The 14,969-nt window shown below is 39.1% G+C and overlaps 1 protein-coding gene across 5 annotated transcripts in view; it reads right to left on the bottom strand.

Annotated features, from left to right (window-relative positions):
* Positions 1-14,969, bottom strand: part of LOC149314414 (harmonin-like) — an 88,925-nt gene that overhangs the window by 59,925 nt on the left and 14,031 nt on the right. For 4 of the 5 annotated variants that reach the window (XM_089521052.1, XM_089521053.1, XM_089521055.1 and 1 more), the window contains exons 2-4: positions 14,243-14,310; positions 8,185-8,328; positions 6,087-6,225 (exon numbers count right to left, since the gene is read on the bottom strand). In XM_089521052.1, the coding sequence (XP_089377178.1) occupies positions 6,087-6,225; positions 8,185-8,328; positions 14,243-14,310 (351 nt within the window). Of the gene's footprint in view, positions 1-6,086; positions 6,226-8,184; positions 8,329-14,102; positions 14,187-14,242; positions 14,311-14,969 lie in introns of those variants that run through there. The other variant, XM_089521056.1, reaches the window with a different exon arrangement.

Below are 14,969 nucleotides of genomic sequence, written 5' to 3'. Positions count from 1 at the left end.
AGGCTTTAATGGCCGGCATCCATGGGTTTTTGTGGGTTTTGTGACCACATAGCCACAAAAACCCATGTTCCCAATAGTTCTTGCTGGATCTCAATGAAAAACCACATTCACTAAAAAAAAAAAAAAAAAAAAGGGGGGGGGGAATTGCTGCTATAATATAAACTTGCCTGTTAAAGAGACAGGATCCATACTCCATTTGTCATCTGGAAAGGATTCAGACTTCCTTCTTGAGCCAAATAGAAACTTCACTTCTGCAAAGTGCCATCTCTCTCTCTCTAGAATTATAGTAACTTCTTTTGCATTAAGCTTTCTGTGTGTGCACTCATGCAACCTTGAATTGCAGCAAAAGCCGCCATCTTCTTGATTTTTTAGTTTTGAGCAGAGAAAGGGAATGGTCACACTTACAGGAGTGACTTGAACACAGAAACATTTGTGTCACTAGAGCATTGGCTCACCTTGATACTGTCCATATAGAAATATCAGTTGTTGTATAAACACAAACAGTAACTTCTACTGTGGACTGAAGCACAAATGAACTATTGGCTCTTGGCCTGAGTACACAAGGGCAATTCTTCCTACTCCCCCACATAAATAAGCACAATTTCCCTAGCAGTTAGTCACAAATCCAAAATTTATTCTTAATTTATTTGGCTCTCTCCAAATACGTAGTTTCAGCAACACCATTTCTGTTATCATTATGCAGAAGTGAAAAAGAAAGCTAAACTGGTTTCTTCATGTTTTTTCCTTCTACAGCTAATGTCACCACAAAATACAAAATGCATTGCTTACATTCATATGTAATTTCTCTGTACCTACAAAAGGCATTATTAACACTATATACTTCATGAAAAAAGCATTCGCTAGCTTGTCCATCAAGAACTGAATATATTAATGGAAGGCTTTATGTGCATTCAACACCAGCATGCTATTGTTAAAGAATTGTTTAAAGAACTGAGAACAGTGATATGGGCTAAATTAGGAGGAAAAAATCTTTTTCATGCATTTCTTTCCTCCAACATTTTGAAAGCAAGACCTTATTTTACTATCTGAAGTATAAGCAGTATAATCACAGTGGTTTCAAATTTTCTTTTTTCATGTTTCCTGTTACTTCTATTATTCATAATAACCTCCAGCCTTTTTTTTAGTCAACTGAATCCCCAAAGATATGAATATCTGGGAGAGCAACAACAACAACAAAAGACAGATGAAATACATGAAAAGGATGTATTTCACTATCCATTCAGAAAAAAAATTGAAACATCAAAAGAAAATAGGTCAATGCTACAAAGGTTTCAATTTCACATCTTGATTACACAAACACATACTTACTTTAAGTGGCACTAAAATTGCTTGTTTCACATAGTCCACACAAAGATGAATCAAAATGGTATAGAAAAAAGGGAGCCAGAAACTGATATTATGATAGAAGTTCATTATGTCTTTCTCAGGCCACATTTTTTTCCAGCTTAGAAAATGTTTGGAGATTTAGTGAAATAATGTAGATGGGTGAAATTTCAGAAGCATTTGGCTTTATCATGAGACAGCAATTTAGAACAATGAGCTGCCTGTCAATTCCCTGTATTCACCAGGTTTAGAAAGTTTTAGAAAGTGTCTAGTACAGATCATTATGAATGCACCTTAAACTGATCCCTTTAACATCGCATATCAACAAACCAAGGCAGGCAGCTGCATTTGCTGCTAATTCCTAGTTGCTCCATATTCATATAATAGGAATGTGCATTTATTTGTAAATATATAAGCCTTATGTTTAAATAAGGACTCCGTTTTTTCTCCTCTTCCTCTTTCTCCTCCTCTTCTTTTTAGTAACCTGTTAAATATTTCTGTAGAATGATTAGCTTAGGAGCTAAATGTTTTCCAAAACATAAGAAAACAGGAAGGAACAATACTGTGCACTGATGTTACTCAGTATTAAATGAGTAAGCAATGGATATAGGTTTTCAAACATTTTGCATTTTTAACAGACACACTTCAGCATAGCAGAAACACCAGTCATTATGAAACCACCTGTACAGTGAACACCATTGCCTTGTGGACATCCCTCGCACAATGGCCAACTACCTTACCACTCATAAAATCAAAGTGTGTGTGTGAGAGAATTGTGAGCAGCATACTTGCAGAACGACTGGCTGTGCTAGACACCACACTTAACACAACTGCTTAGAAAATATAACTGTGCAACTGTTTTTACACTACTATGGTATGGTACAGACAGTGCAAAAGTGCTGTGCTGGCACCGTACTAGGGTTAGGGGTCATGCAGCAACCGCACGGTCCTTAACCCTAGCACATGCCGGGGCCGTAACAATGGCGGCACTCTGTGTACATGGGCGCCACCATTGTTATGTAAGCACTGTGCGGCATCCGAGTGCTTACAGAACGAGTGCGCAAATATCAAAATCCCCCAGCCAACATGGTCACTAGCTATGCAGATTGAGGGATTCTGGTATTGTTAGTCACCAAATGTAACATTTCCAAGCTCTCTGAAAAAGAAATCCCAACACTTTCCCAATAGACACTATGAAATCTAACATGGATGAATGGATATAAAGTCTGTGGGACTAGGATCTACTTTGTGGTTTATTAGAATCAAGATCCATTAACTGGAATCCGGTGCAAAAGGCAAAATACTCTGAATTAACAAATTCTAAGCCCAAGTTTAAGAGCTAATATCAAAACGAAATAAAACTCATAGCACTTCCAAACAAACATTCACTCCTTTTAACGCTCTTAACAGTCTTCTTTTTGGCAATATAATTAGCTTGGGGACAAAGCAACACCAAAAATCCTTGCTGATGTATTGCAGATCGCCTTGAGATCTACCAGTAGAGCACAATATGCTTTGAGTTTTCCATATGCAGAATTCCAAAGTTCAAAATATTAAAAAAACCCCCAAAACCCACAACCAAACAATACAAAAACAAAACAAAACCCAATTTTTTTCATGGGTGGCTGCTGAGATAGTGACACCTTTGTTTTCTGAAGATACAATGTACACAACTTTATAATATTGTAAAAAATTACCTTCCCGCTATATTTATAAGGTGTATATTTATGTGAATGAACTCTGTTTTTAGATTTGGGTTCCATCTCCAAGGTATTTCATTATGAATTTATATGCAAATGCAAGTATTCCAAAAAACCCAAATCTCCAAAATAGCCCTAGTCCCAAGCATTTCAGATAACAGAGACTCAACATGTATTAGAATGTATTAGAACCACAGTTTATATGTGCGTTTGCCTACACATATATAAACTTGTTTCTTAAGGTCTGTAAATAGAATTATTGGATCAGAACTAAAGTGAAAAGGTCAAAGGGAAAAAGTCAGGACAGAGAGAGCTTGGTAGATGCTTGGTACAACAATTGATAAACAGTCCTTCACTGTGCCAGCTGTATATGAATTCTTAAAGACATCCAAACACTTGGGTACTAACACAAGTTGCAAAGGTGCCCAAAAATACAGTTAAGTACTGCAAATTGGGAATACCTTGGCCACAGAAGGGACTAGCATCTGGCCCTGTTTATTAACAATTATATAACTCCATGCTTAGACCTACGGTGTTCATAACATGACTGCACTTTGGTTGAAAATACAAAAGAGAGTACAAGAAGAACAGACTACTGCAGTCTGACCAAACAGCATGACATAGACCATGGGACACACAGAAAGACTTTGTCCTTATACCCCCCTAACACATTCCTATCCCAAGCTAGCAGGATATTTCAAGATTTTAAGGGATGACACTAAAGCCACTCTCAACTATTTCTTATGGTCCTTTATTGGTTCAAAGTGAATTTCAGTTTCTAGTGCTAATTCATTTGGGACATTTATTTATTCATTCAATTTATATCCCACATTTATCCCCAAAATAAAACTCAGGCAGCTTGCAAAACAATAATGGGAATACAGAATATTAGTAAAAGCACCAGAAATGGAAATACTCAACTAAAAAGACACACAGACACCAGTAAAAGGGAAACACAGTACCTAAAAAACCCTTCTGTAGCAAATGAGGTCAGTTGTTAAAAATCTAATTAATAAAAATGTCTTTGTTTGCCACCAGTGGAAAGAATCAGACAGAGAGTCAGCCTAACCTCTCCAGAGAGAGAATTCCACAGCCTTGAAACAGACACAGAAAAAGCCATCTTGCCTCTACACCAGCTGTACTTCAGAAGGTGCCACAACTTTAAAAAGAGCCTTTTCCAACGATTTTAAAACCAAGACAAATTTGTATGAAAGAACAAGTTCTTTCATATAGCCTAGACCTGGGTTATATAAGGTTTTAAGGATCATAGCCAGCACTTTGAATTATTGACTGGAAATGGGCATGAAGCCAGTGCACCTGTTACAGAAATGTATTTGTGTGTACTGTATAAGATCATTCTCTCCAACTGTCCCAATTTGGCAGGGGCAGGCCTGATTAAACATGTGCTGTCCCCCCTTTTCAGCTGCCTTTAATATGCCCTACTTTCTCTCTCCTCCTCCCACTTTCTCCTTTTGCCTTCAGCTTACTTCAATTGATGTTCAAAGGGCAAAAATAATTTGCACTTAGTTAACTTAGCAAAGGGAGAGGACAAGAGAGAGTGGAATTTTGCCCATCTTAGTGGGTTTGGGCTAAAGCCTTACTAATAACTTTTGTCATCATGACCATACTCTGATGTTGCTTAGCAACATGTGTCTTGGTCTTCATCTGTAAAATTTTGGATTGCATGTAAGTAGCCCAAATCATCAGTCTGATTTTGGGCCAGATGAAATTTATAAACACAGAAAGTCAAAAAGACTAAATTCCAGAAATTTAAAGATAGTGTAACTAAGGATTACTAGGATCCAATCTAATATACCTATGTCCTCTTGGCTAAACCAGTTTCATGGCTGAGACCAGAAGTGCAGCAAAACTGAAACTGATTCTTGGGAGAGGAATCACTCCGCTCAAACCTAATTGAATTCCTATTATCTTATCTTCCTTTCCACTGATCGGTAGTACCATTCTTCTGTCCAAATTTAGTTTTAATCCTCACCCAGTCTACCACTGCCATCAGGCACTGGCTCATCAGAATGAGAAGAACTTCCTTAGATTGAAATGTAAAGAAGAAACAGCTGGGTATTATCAGTACATGGATATGCATGTGTTGACAACCCATTAGTGGTATATGCACATGTAAACTAACCATACACCTGCATGTTCCTATTTTGGTCACTGCAGAGGTTAGTATTCCCTTCCTCCCATCTCAGCCACCAAACCTGCCATCCCCAACCAACCAGAGAGCCACTTAAGCCATTCATGTCTGGAAGAGAACAGGGGGAATCATAGAAGCATCTAGCTATGTCCCTGTAGCCAGAAGCAAAATCATTATCTCAGCTGTTGACACTATCTGAATGAACTCACTGGATGCTGTCATAACTTTCGGGTGGAACAGACGGGCAGGAAGGAGTGGCCAGAGACTGCTCCTGCCTGGAGTGCCACAGGAACATGGAGACCACACACTGCAGTCCTGATGCCAGCCCTTGTCATGGTCCTCAAAGATCTGCTCCTTTTGGGGCTAAGTTTGGGCCACCCTAGGTGGCCCAGGAGCAACCCCAGCATGGCTTCTGTATAGGTTGGGGGTGCATGTCATCTATAGTAAATGTCACGCCCCCAAGCCATGCAGAAGCTGGCTTTTTACGCCTGTCTGTTTTGGGCCTGTCTGACTACAGAGATATAGCCTGATTCCTGCTCTTCCCTCTCCTTCAGGCATGAATGGCTATGATTGGGGGCTTTGTTGGCAGGGACGTAGCCAAGGGGGGGGGTTCTTGGGGTCCAGACCCCCCCTTCCATTAGAAAAATGAATGGTGCGTGCTGCTGCGCTGCCGCACTCAAGCCCCATTATAATGGTGGCATTTAGTCTGGACCCCCCCCCCTTCCTAAAATCCTGGCTACGTCCCTGTTGTTGGCTCTTCAGTAGATCTGGGGGCAGTGAATTGTTCAACATAGGGTAGTTTTCTTCACAGAACTACTATGCTACACTGAGCCATGCAGGATTGCAGACTTTGATGTGTTTTATTATATGAGCCAGAATTTCATTCTTACCTGAAGTCCAACACTGTCTGCTTGTCCACCTTTCATCAGCTGTGAAATAAAAAGGCCACAAGCAAATTCAACACCTCCTCGCACACTTATTCCAAGGCCTTCAGGATGCAATCGATCCAACCTCACCTCTTTCAGTTTTCTGGAAATGAAATAAAATGAAAGGAAAGGGAAATGAAGAAAAAATACCTCATGGTGACACCTCAGCACATTTATAATTTATCAATCATGTGTTTATTAATTACAACTTTATAATTTATTAAAAACATATTTATAATTGCAACTTACATGTTTCTATGTATTAGGAGTAGGAAAAGTCCATGCAGTCCCTAGAACCCTCACACCCCGGGTCCAAAGAAAATTTATTCATTTTTTTAATGTTTTGCACCCAAAATGCTTAGAGAATTTTGCCAAATTCCTTCAGGGCCTTTTAGGTCCAAGAGAGCCTTTTTTTCTAAAAAGTAATGGCGAAGCGTTCACTTCCAGGTTGCTTCTAGTTATAAAAACATCTCTGCAATGAACTTGAATTTGGAAAGGGGGCAAAATTAATTGGTTTCTATTGGAAGGTGGAGTGGGAGAGTATAGCCCTCCTACAGTATATACCATGCAAGTAACTGGAGACAAGAATACAAAATTACATCAACAGCCATTTCAACTTATCCTACTAGAACAGAAAATATCTTCTTTACTGCAGTAGTTTTCAAAGACTGTCATGATTTGCATCTTTTTGGTTCATATTACATTGTATCCCAGCCTTACTCCCACTCCCACAACTCTGTAAATATGCTTTATATCCTGAGGCCTGGATGTCACTCTGTAATGCATAATGCATCTGAAGAAGTGGGTTTATATCCATGAAAGCTCATCCTAAAATAAAAATCAGTTAGTCTGAAAGGTGATACCACATTCCCCTTTCCTGCTCCCTTCCAACTCCTTTCCTCTTCTTCAGTACTGTGTAGTGTTTTATTTCTGTGATTGACTGGTCTCTAGCTAGTCAATTAGATTATTAACCTTCATATTTTAAAATCTTCCTGGCATTTGAAGACAGGATGCCTTTCTAATATTAAAATTTCGATATACTATGTTTTGCAAAAAGCTAAAAAAGTGAGGCCTTATCAGTGGGGAACAATTACCAGCTTTCACACTGTGACTTAGAGATGGGCAACTGAGGCAGGTCCAGGAGTCAACTTTCTGTCTTTGGGATTCTGTGGTGGCAAAAATGCAACAAGATGCCAACCAAACAACAAAGCAAGAAGTGGGCACTTCTAGTTTTGGAAAGGATGGCACGTTACAGACCACCCAAAACGGGTGGTCTTGCGCCGCTGCTGGTTGCTGCTTCCGGGATCCGCAGCAGCCAAACTGCGCGGTTCCTGGGCGCAGCAAGAAAGAAGCGCCAAAATGGCACTTCTTTCTGTGCCTCAGAAATGGAGCCACAAGGCGCGAGGTGCGCACTCGCAGTGTCACTTCCGCCAAGCGATGTCCGGACACTATGCGTCCGCGACGTCAAAATGGCGGCGCCCATCTGTATAGGGCGCCGCCATGTTGACGCACTCATTACGCACGAGGGGCAAGGCGCGTCAGGAAGTGCCGCCCCTTGCGCGTAACGACGGCACCTCATGGGCCCATCTGTAACGCGCCTAAGTTTTGTTTGTTTTTTAATGACAAATAGTGCTAGTAAGTTCCTTCAGCCTTTTAAAAAGGTAAAATGTCACTCTTAGAGGCAATTCACATTTCTTTTTCACTCAGAAAAAGGGTAAGCTGGGGAGCCCAGAGGAGTGGAGGACTGCAAAAAGCAGGCTTGTGGGTTGCAAAAGGGCTTTTTTTGGGGCATAAATAAAGCAATAACAACAACACACAAAGCACTCCTAATAGAAAAAAGCAACTCTACTCAGTCTCAATAAACCACATACAAATACAAACAGAGACTGCCAGCTTTTTAATAAGCAAAGGTTCTAGAACAAAAACATCATTGCCTTCCTGCTTGCCACTTATAATTACAAAGAAAAAAAAAACCCCAGGTGATAACCTGAAAAGTATGTAAATACATTCTGAATTTGTCAGTCTTGGCCCATATACAAAGAGCAACATTACTCAGACCTACCTAGATCGTTTAGGTGTTAATTGATCATATTCCACTTGATGTTTTAATGGGATAAGAGGACGGATGGCTTCAAACAATGGTAGTCGACTTGGTTCATTGATGACATACTTCAAATCCCCCACCAACACTGGAAGATTCATGGATCTACAAAGTTAAGTCAAAGAATTATACACAACTTACAGCTGACAATAGATTAGATATATCTTTTTTCCCCCTGAGTTTCAGTCATGCTGAGTAAAATCCCCCCCTCAGAGTATCTCTTCTAAAATGTACTAAATAAACTCAAAGCAAATCAGAAATGTGAACATACATTTTCAGTGTGAAAAATGACTAATGATTCAGTAAGAGTTTAGTGATTTCAGTAGAAGCAAATGACAACTAATGATAACCAACCCATTTCTATGACTGTATGGTTATCTTAGGTATATAATTCTTTTCTTCCTTCTGAAAGAAAGTCTTTGAAAACTATTGGGTTTTCCAAGCCTATTTGCAATTTGGGACTTATTCTGCACAAAATTTGCATGTGGTTGATTTATAGCGAAAACAGCATTTTCTGTATGGGAAACAATACTGCAATGCAGAAATATTAATTCCTACCAGAAAATAATTTTTGCACATAAAAAGCTGTAATTAGAGAGTCTGTTCTGGGCAAACTTCCAACGTTGTTGTTTGATGCAGAAAACAGCATTCTGAACAGGGGGAAAAAATCATTTTTTCTTGACACTCTGAAAAATATGTTTTTCAACAATTTTTTGAATATTTTCAAATATTTTTTCCATCTCTAGGTTAAATAAGAAAGAAATAATATTCACTGTATAGATCTGAATACACAATTTTTATTATTAAATTCAGTAGCATGAGGATCTTGTCTTAATGAGATACCCTTTGCTTGACAACTTCATGAATAGTTTATAACAGCAGGAACTGGCACTGGGTCAATGGGCTAACAGAGTGTTGCTTCAGCGGACTTGTACTGCTGTGACTGTATTTTAGCTATATAGTAGCATGGATATTATGCAATGGATTGGTACAGACAACACTTCAAATTTAATTCGCCCTGCCAGTACATTATGCTGCATTGTTTCCATATATGCAAGAGAAAACTACAGTAGAGTAGCAATTGAAGCTTATGGCTTCCATGTCAGTCGGACAGTAAATTCACTTGAGTTTTTACCCCAGACTGCTAGGTTCTACCACCAACAAATGTTCAACATCTTGGTTAGCATTTTCAGACTAAAACCTCACAAAGGATTCATGAGATCCATGAGCCATTATTGTGGAGTAAACAGATAAGCAAGGAGAGTACATATGCTGGCCATCCAAGAGAACACTAGGATGTAAAGTGCCCAGCAGAACAAGCACAATTGCCATTTCTTAAGGGCCAGGGGAATACTACTAACTCAATCAAAGGTTCAGCTGAACACATGGAAGGTGGTGGTAGCCAGTCTCTGTTTCCATTCTCTGCATTTCTGTCTGAAAGAACCATCAGGGGTGGGGACAAGATCCTCCCATACCAGCCTGTATGCAACCCAGTTTACAATGGCTTCCTTCCTCCCTGGAGGGGCAAACTCAAAATGTGGTTCTGGAACATTCCTGCTCAACCCTTGGCCTGAAGTTGGCCATGGTTCACTTTTGTCCTCTGTGCTATGTGAAACTTCATCTTAATGTTGACAGCATTGTTTTCTAAGTAATTACAAACCATCTGTTTAATTATGTTTAATCTTTCTGGGTTTTGATGTCAGGCTGACTTAGTGACAATTATTTGGGTTCTTCCCCCCCCCCCCGCTTTTTGAGAATGGGGACAACCTTTGCCCTTATTTCATTCTGTGGGGATTTCTCCTGTTCTCCAAGAATTCGCGAAGATTATTGTGCGTGGTCCTGAAATTTACTTCTGCCAGTCAATAGCATCACTTGACCATCATCATTTGACAATCCTAGTTAATCCTCTGTTGTTCCATGTTTCAGCTGAATTTAAAATGTCCCAGTTCCTCTTTCCTCCTCCCACTTTCCCATTTTATTTTAATCACAGTTGCTGCAAACATAGGGGCTGTACAAACAGCCCGACAGGGGCAGCTCTATGCCGGCCCTGGAAGCACTGGTTGGGGATGCGATAACCGGATGCCTTGCCCTCAACCTGGTGGAAAAAGGAGCTGTGAAATGCAGCTCCTATTTCTGCTACTGCAGGGGCACCATAAGCGCCCCAGAGCAGCGCTATGACACCTTTTGTGCACAGCGCCGTTTGGACGCTGCGCACGAGGGATGTCATCATAGTTCCCCCTGTACAAATGGGCGTGTACCAAGATGGTGCCCTGGTGGAGGAAGAAGGGCTAGGAGCATGTAAATGCTCTGCCCTCCCTCAGCCCTACTGCACACGCAGGCTGGCATAAACTGCCAGTCTGTGTTACCCCTAAGTCACCTCAGCAGAAGGGAGAGGAGGGGCAGAGGCTGAATCTTGCCCTCCCCATGTGTGTGTGTTGTGTGCCTTCAAGTTATTTACAATTTATGGTGACCACAAGGTAAGCCTATCTTTTTTGTTGTTTTCTTGGCAAGATTTGTTCAGAATCAGTTGTGCCACTTTATTCCCTTGAGGCTGAGAGGGTGTGACTTGCCCAAGGTCACCCAGTAGGTTTCATGGCTGAGTGGGATTCAAACTCTGGTCTCCAGAGTTGTAGTCCAACACTCAAACCACTATGCCACTCTGGCTCTCTCCCTTCTCAGTAGGAACTGGCAAATGTAATCTGTGAAAGCCTCTCCTACCCTTTATGTTCTTTCTCATTAACACCTTTTGTCATCATGACCATACTCTGAGGTTGTTTGGCCACAGATGTATCAGTTTTCATTTGTGAGATGTTGGAGGGTATTTTATAGACCACTTTGGAGTCTCAAGCAGTATCAAATACCATTCATTCAGGAAATAGGAGAGAGTTTTGTTAGGCCTTGCTACTAACCTGCCTTAGGTAGGAAAACCTGCCTGAGGACTTAGACACTACTGATAAGATTCCAAAGGCTTACAAAGTAGGAATGAGCTGGAAAATCAGAGGAGCCTTTCAGGGGGATATGGCCTGGAGGCTGTAAATATTCATTATTTATTTAACACAAATCATTTCCCCCATTTTCTCCTTGAACAAACATAGGGAATTTTACAAGGAAAAAAGCCACCCCAAGCACAAAGAAATCTCAGTTCACCACTAACAAAAGCTTTTTTAACATGAGAATTTTGAGTGACACTGACAGCCAGTCTGAAAGGGAAAACTGCTAGAGGGCTGAACTGGAGAGAAAGGTTCTCTTGAGGGCAAATGCAAGCGATGTCTGATGTAGAGAACATAAAGATGCACATAATATTTAAAATTATTCACAATATGGTCCAAAAACATGTTTTTCAAGTGTTGAGAAACCCTAATGAAAAGAATCTTGGACCGATGAGAATCTTTGCAGTTTGGGACATATCCTGTACAAAATTTTCACATCCTTCTGTGCAGGAAACAGTATTTTATGTACTGAAAATAATATTTCAGCACAGAAATATCAATTCGTGCACAGAAAAGGCTGTTTTCTGTGCAAAAAAATGCTGTAATTGTTGGTTTATTCTGGGAAAAATTCTCACGTGGTTTATTTGCATTGAAAATAGAATTTTCTGCACAGGAATTAATATTTCTGCAAGCAGAAAATACTGTTTTCTGTGCACAACAACTATGTGCAAATTTGGTTGGAATTCTGAATAGTCTTTGAAACCTGTGTAGTTTTTGAAGACTTTCTTGCATCAGGAAGACAACTGCTGAAATTACTTGTCATTACTTTCAAGAAGAAACAATGAAGAATTACATCTTTAGCAGCATATTTGGCGATGGTGGAGCACTCCAATAATTAACCCAGTTGAATCTGAATGCTTCCACTAGCACTTAATGTCACCAAACTGAGTTTCACATATACATTTTTAATGGGAAACTGTTGTATATTTGCATATTTAATGTAATATACTTTGGAAATATTATCCCATAGTTGTAGTCATGTTAGTCTCTTATGAAACCCCCCACAGAAAAAATTGTGAAATTAGGCATGTTATAGTTACACCAGCTTTCATGGAACAGAGACTGCTAGCTTTGATAGAAGAAGTGGTTACCTAAGTGGCTAGCTATATATGAGTAGATTACTAGAAGAGGTACAGGAAGAATGGAGACAAATTTGTGTATTTGTTGTACTATGAAGAGCACAAATCGGTAGTACTATGAGGAACACAAATGAATGCAGAATCAAAGCAACATTGGCATAATACATTCTAGATACTAAAAGAGCTGTGTATATAGCATAAGCAATATATATTGTACTTTAAATAAAAATATAACAAAACATAACAAAAATGTGATAAAAAAAACAAGTCTCTATCCAATGAAGCTTACAATTTCAATGTCCAGAAAATTTACAGAAATAGAGAAGTGATACACGACAGAGGAAAGCTTAATATGGGGAAATATAAACCAGACCAATTACATTTATATGAAATGCCTACCTAGCAAAACTGAATTTAAGACACTGGATGGATTTGACAGGTATCTGAAGGTGACAAAAAGCCACATACTGTTGTAAAAACGTGGAAAATATTAGGAACAGTGTTCAGTTTTGCATGGAGAATAGGGAAAGATATATTTTGGGTATCTATTAGGTTTGTACCTCCAGCAATGCTTTAAATCATTAATGATGCTCAATTCTTCCTGATGTCACAAACTGCAGGCAGTGCTTTATGAATGGAGAAGCAATTAGACAGTCCTGAAACCAAACCGGGTTTGTAGCCAAGGCCACACAAAACTATAGCAGCACAAAGACCACATGGAAACTTGGAAACGTCTACATTTCATTCTACTGAGCTACTATTAATTAAGATATGTCCAGAAACTATAATTGCCAGAACCACTTGCCTATGGAGAGGGGAAAAATACTCTCATCTCCACTGACAACAACAATATAGGCCAGGTTTTGTTTCCATTATTATTGCCGGGGGGCGGGGGGGGGGGGGGGCGGGAATGCATTATAACCATGCTGGTTTCAGAAACTGCATTCAAATGTTGTTAATAACAATTGTTTATATTGTAGAGAAATCTTGTAGCACCTTTTAGATTAAATCACCTTTTAGACTAACTGAAAGAAAGAAATTGGGAGCATGAGCTTTCATAGACTTCAGGCTACTTCCTCAGATGGTTTTAGAAATTTTAGATTGTAGATGCTTTTAGCATTGAGGAAGTAGACTGAAGTCTGCCAACTTCTTTCTTTCAGTTAGTCTCAAACATGCTACAAGATCTTTGTACATACTGATTCTACAGACTAAAAGGCTATATCTTTGAATTGTTTATACTATTTATATTAAGAAAATCTAGGAGAACAAAACAAAAAAGATTTTTCCCAGTTTCCAAAAAGTTATGCGAGTCTGTTGCAGCAGAAACAACAGTCAAGTGGCACGTTAGAGGTTAACAAATGTACATGTACCATGAGCTTATCAGTGCCAGGGTGCTGTTCAGCACTATTTAAAGCATGGACCCTGAAATTATTTTACATACATCTATGCTTTAATATCATTAGCACTCTGGGTATCTCTTGTATTGCTTTCTTCTCAGACCTCACTGCCAACATTTCTGACAACATTTTTTTTCCCTCTTCTTCTGCAGACCTCAGCTGCCATTTCAAGTATTTCATGAAATGTGTTTTGGTCTATGAAACTTTACCATGATAAATGTGTTAGTGTTTAAGGTTAGTCCACAAGCAACTGTTTGGAAAAAAAAGACCCCATTAAATTAAACTATCTTTTTTTTACATACTTTGGAATAACCATTCAGGTAAAAAGCAGGAGCATTATAAGCAAACCTGTTTATTCTGTGTTAAATGATGAAAACATTTTGCTAATGTAAAATCACAAATAATTACTTTACCAGTTTTCTATTGTTATGAGAGACAGACAGACAGGCAGGCAGACAGGCAGGCAACCAGAACTCTTTTTATGTCTTTTTCTACCCAAATGGCATGCTGTTCCAGGAATATGAGTAATATCAAATATGAAGTAAGAACTTACTCATGGTACATCCGCAGGACATCGTACAGATAATCTTTCTCTGCTTCATTATCAACTAACAGGTCAACCTGGAAAAAAGAAAAGAAAAGAAAAGAAAAAATACCATGACTATAATTCTCTGACCCCAAATTATGAATCCTGAACCTCCTCCCCCCCCCCCCGCCACACATTCTCATTAAGAAGAAGAAAGCAATTTTAAAAAGTTTAAAACAGGTTTCTTACAAAGCCTTTAAATATATATTTTTCCTGTGTTGAATTTATGCCCATGAATCTAGCCATTTCATACTGCCATGCAAACTGTTCTCATTATTATTTTCTTACCTGATAATGGCTAAATTGTTGAATAAATATTTTCAGAAACCTTTTTGGCCAGTCACTAATGTAGCACATGACCATGTAATCAGAAATTATTGGTTAAAACCAGTTATATTTAGCATTCAGAAGCTTTAAACTAGAAACATCAGCATCCTTCTGATAACACAGTGCAATAAACTGGATTACTCCTCTTAGCTCTGATACCTCCACAGAGCTTGCTGCTAGGCTGTTATTCTTTCTCCACTCTCTGTCAGGGCACTTAAACTAGTATCAGATTGCAAGACTTTCACTTTACTAACTGTTCTAAAATAAATAAATAAAACTACAGTGTCCACATATATCATGTAGCACAAGTTGCTTTTATCTGTCGTCCTTCAGAACCATACAAACTTCAATTACCTCCTACAAATAA

This window comes from Sceloporus occidentalis, unplaced genomic scaffold, assembly GCF_023333645.1.
Source record: "Sceloporus occidentalis isolate IW3139 unplaced genomic scaffold, rSceOcc1.0.p SCAF_4, whole genome shotgun sequence".
NCBI classification, from domain to species: domain Eukaryota; kingdom Metazoa; phylum Chordata; class Lepidosauria; order Squamata; family Phrynosomatidae; genus Sceloporus; species Sceloporus occidentalis.
Note: the sequence above shows the minus strand (reverse complement) of the source record. Positions and strands in the feature narration are given on the sequence as shown.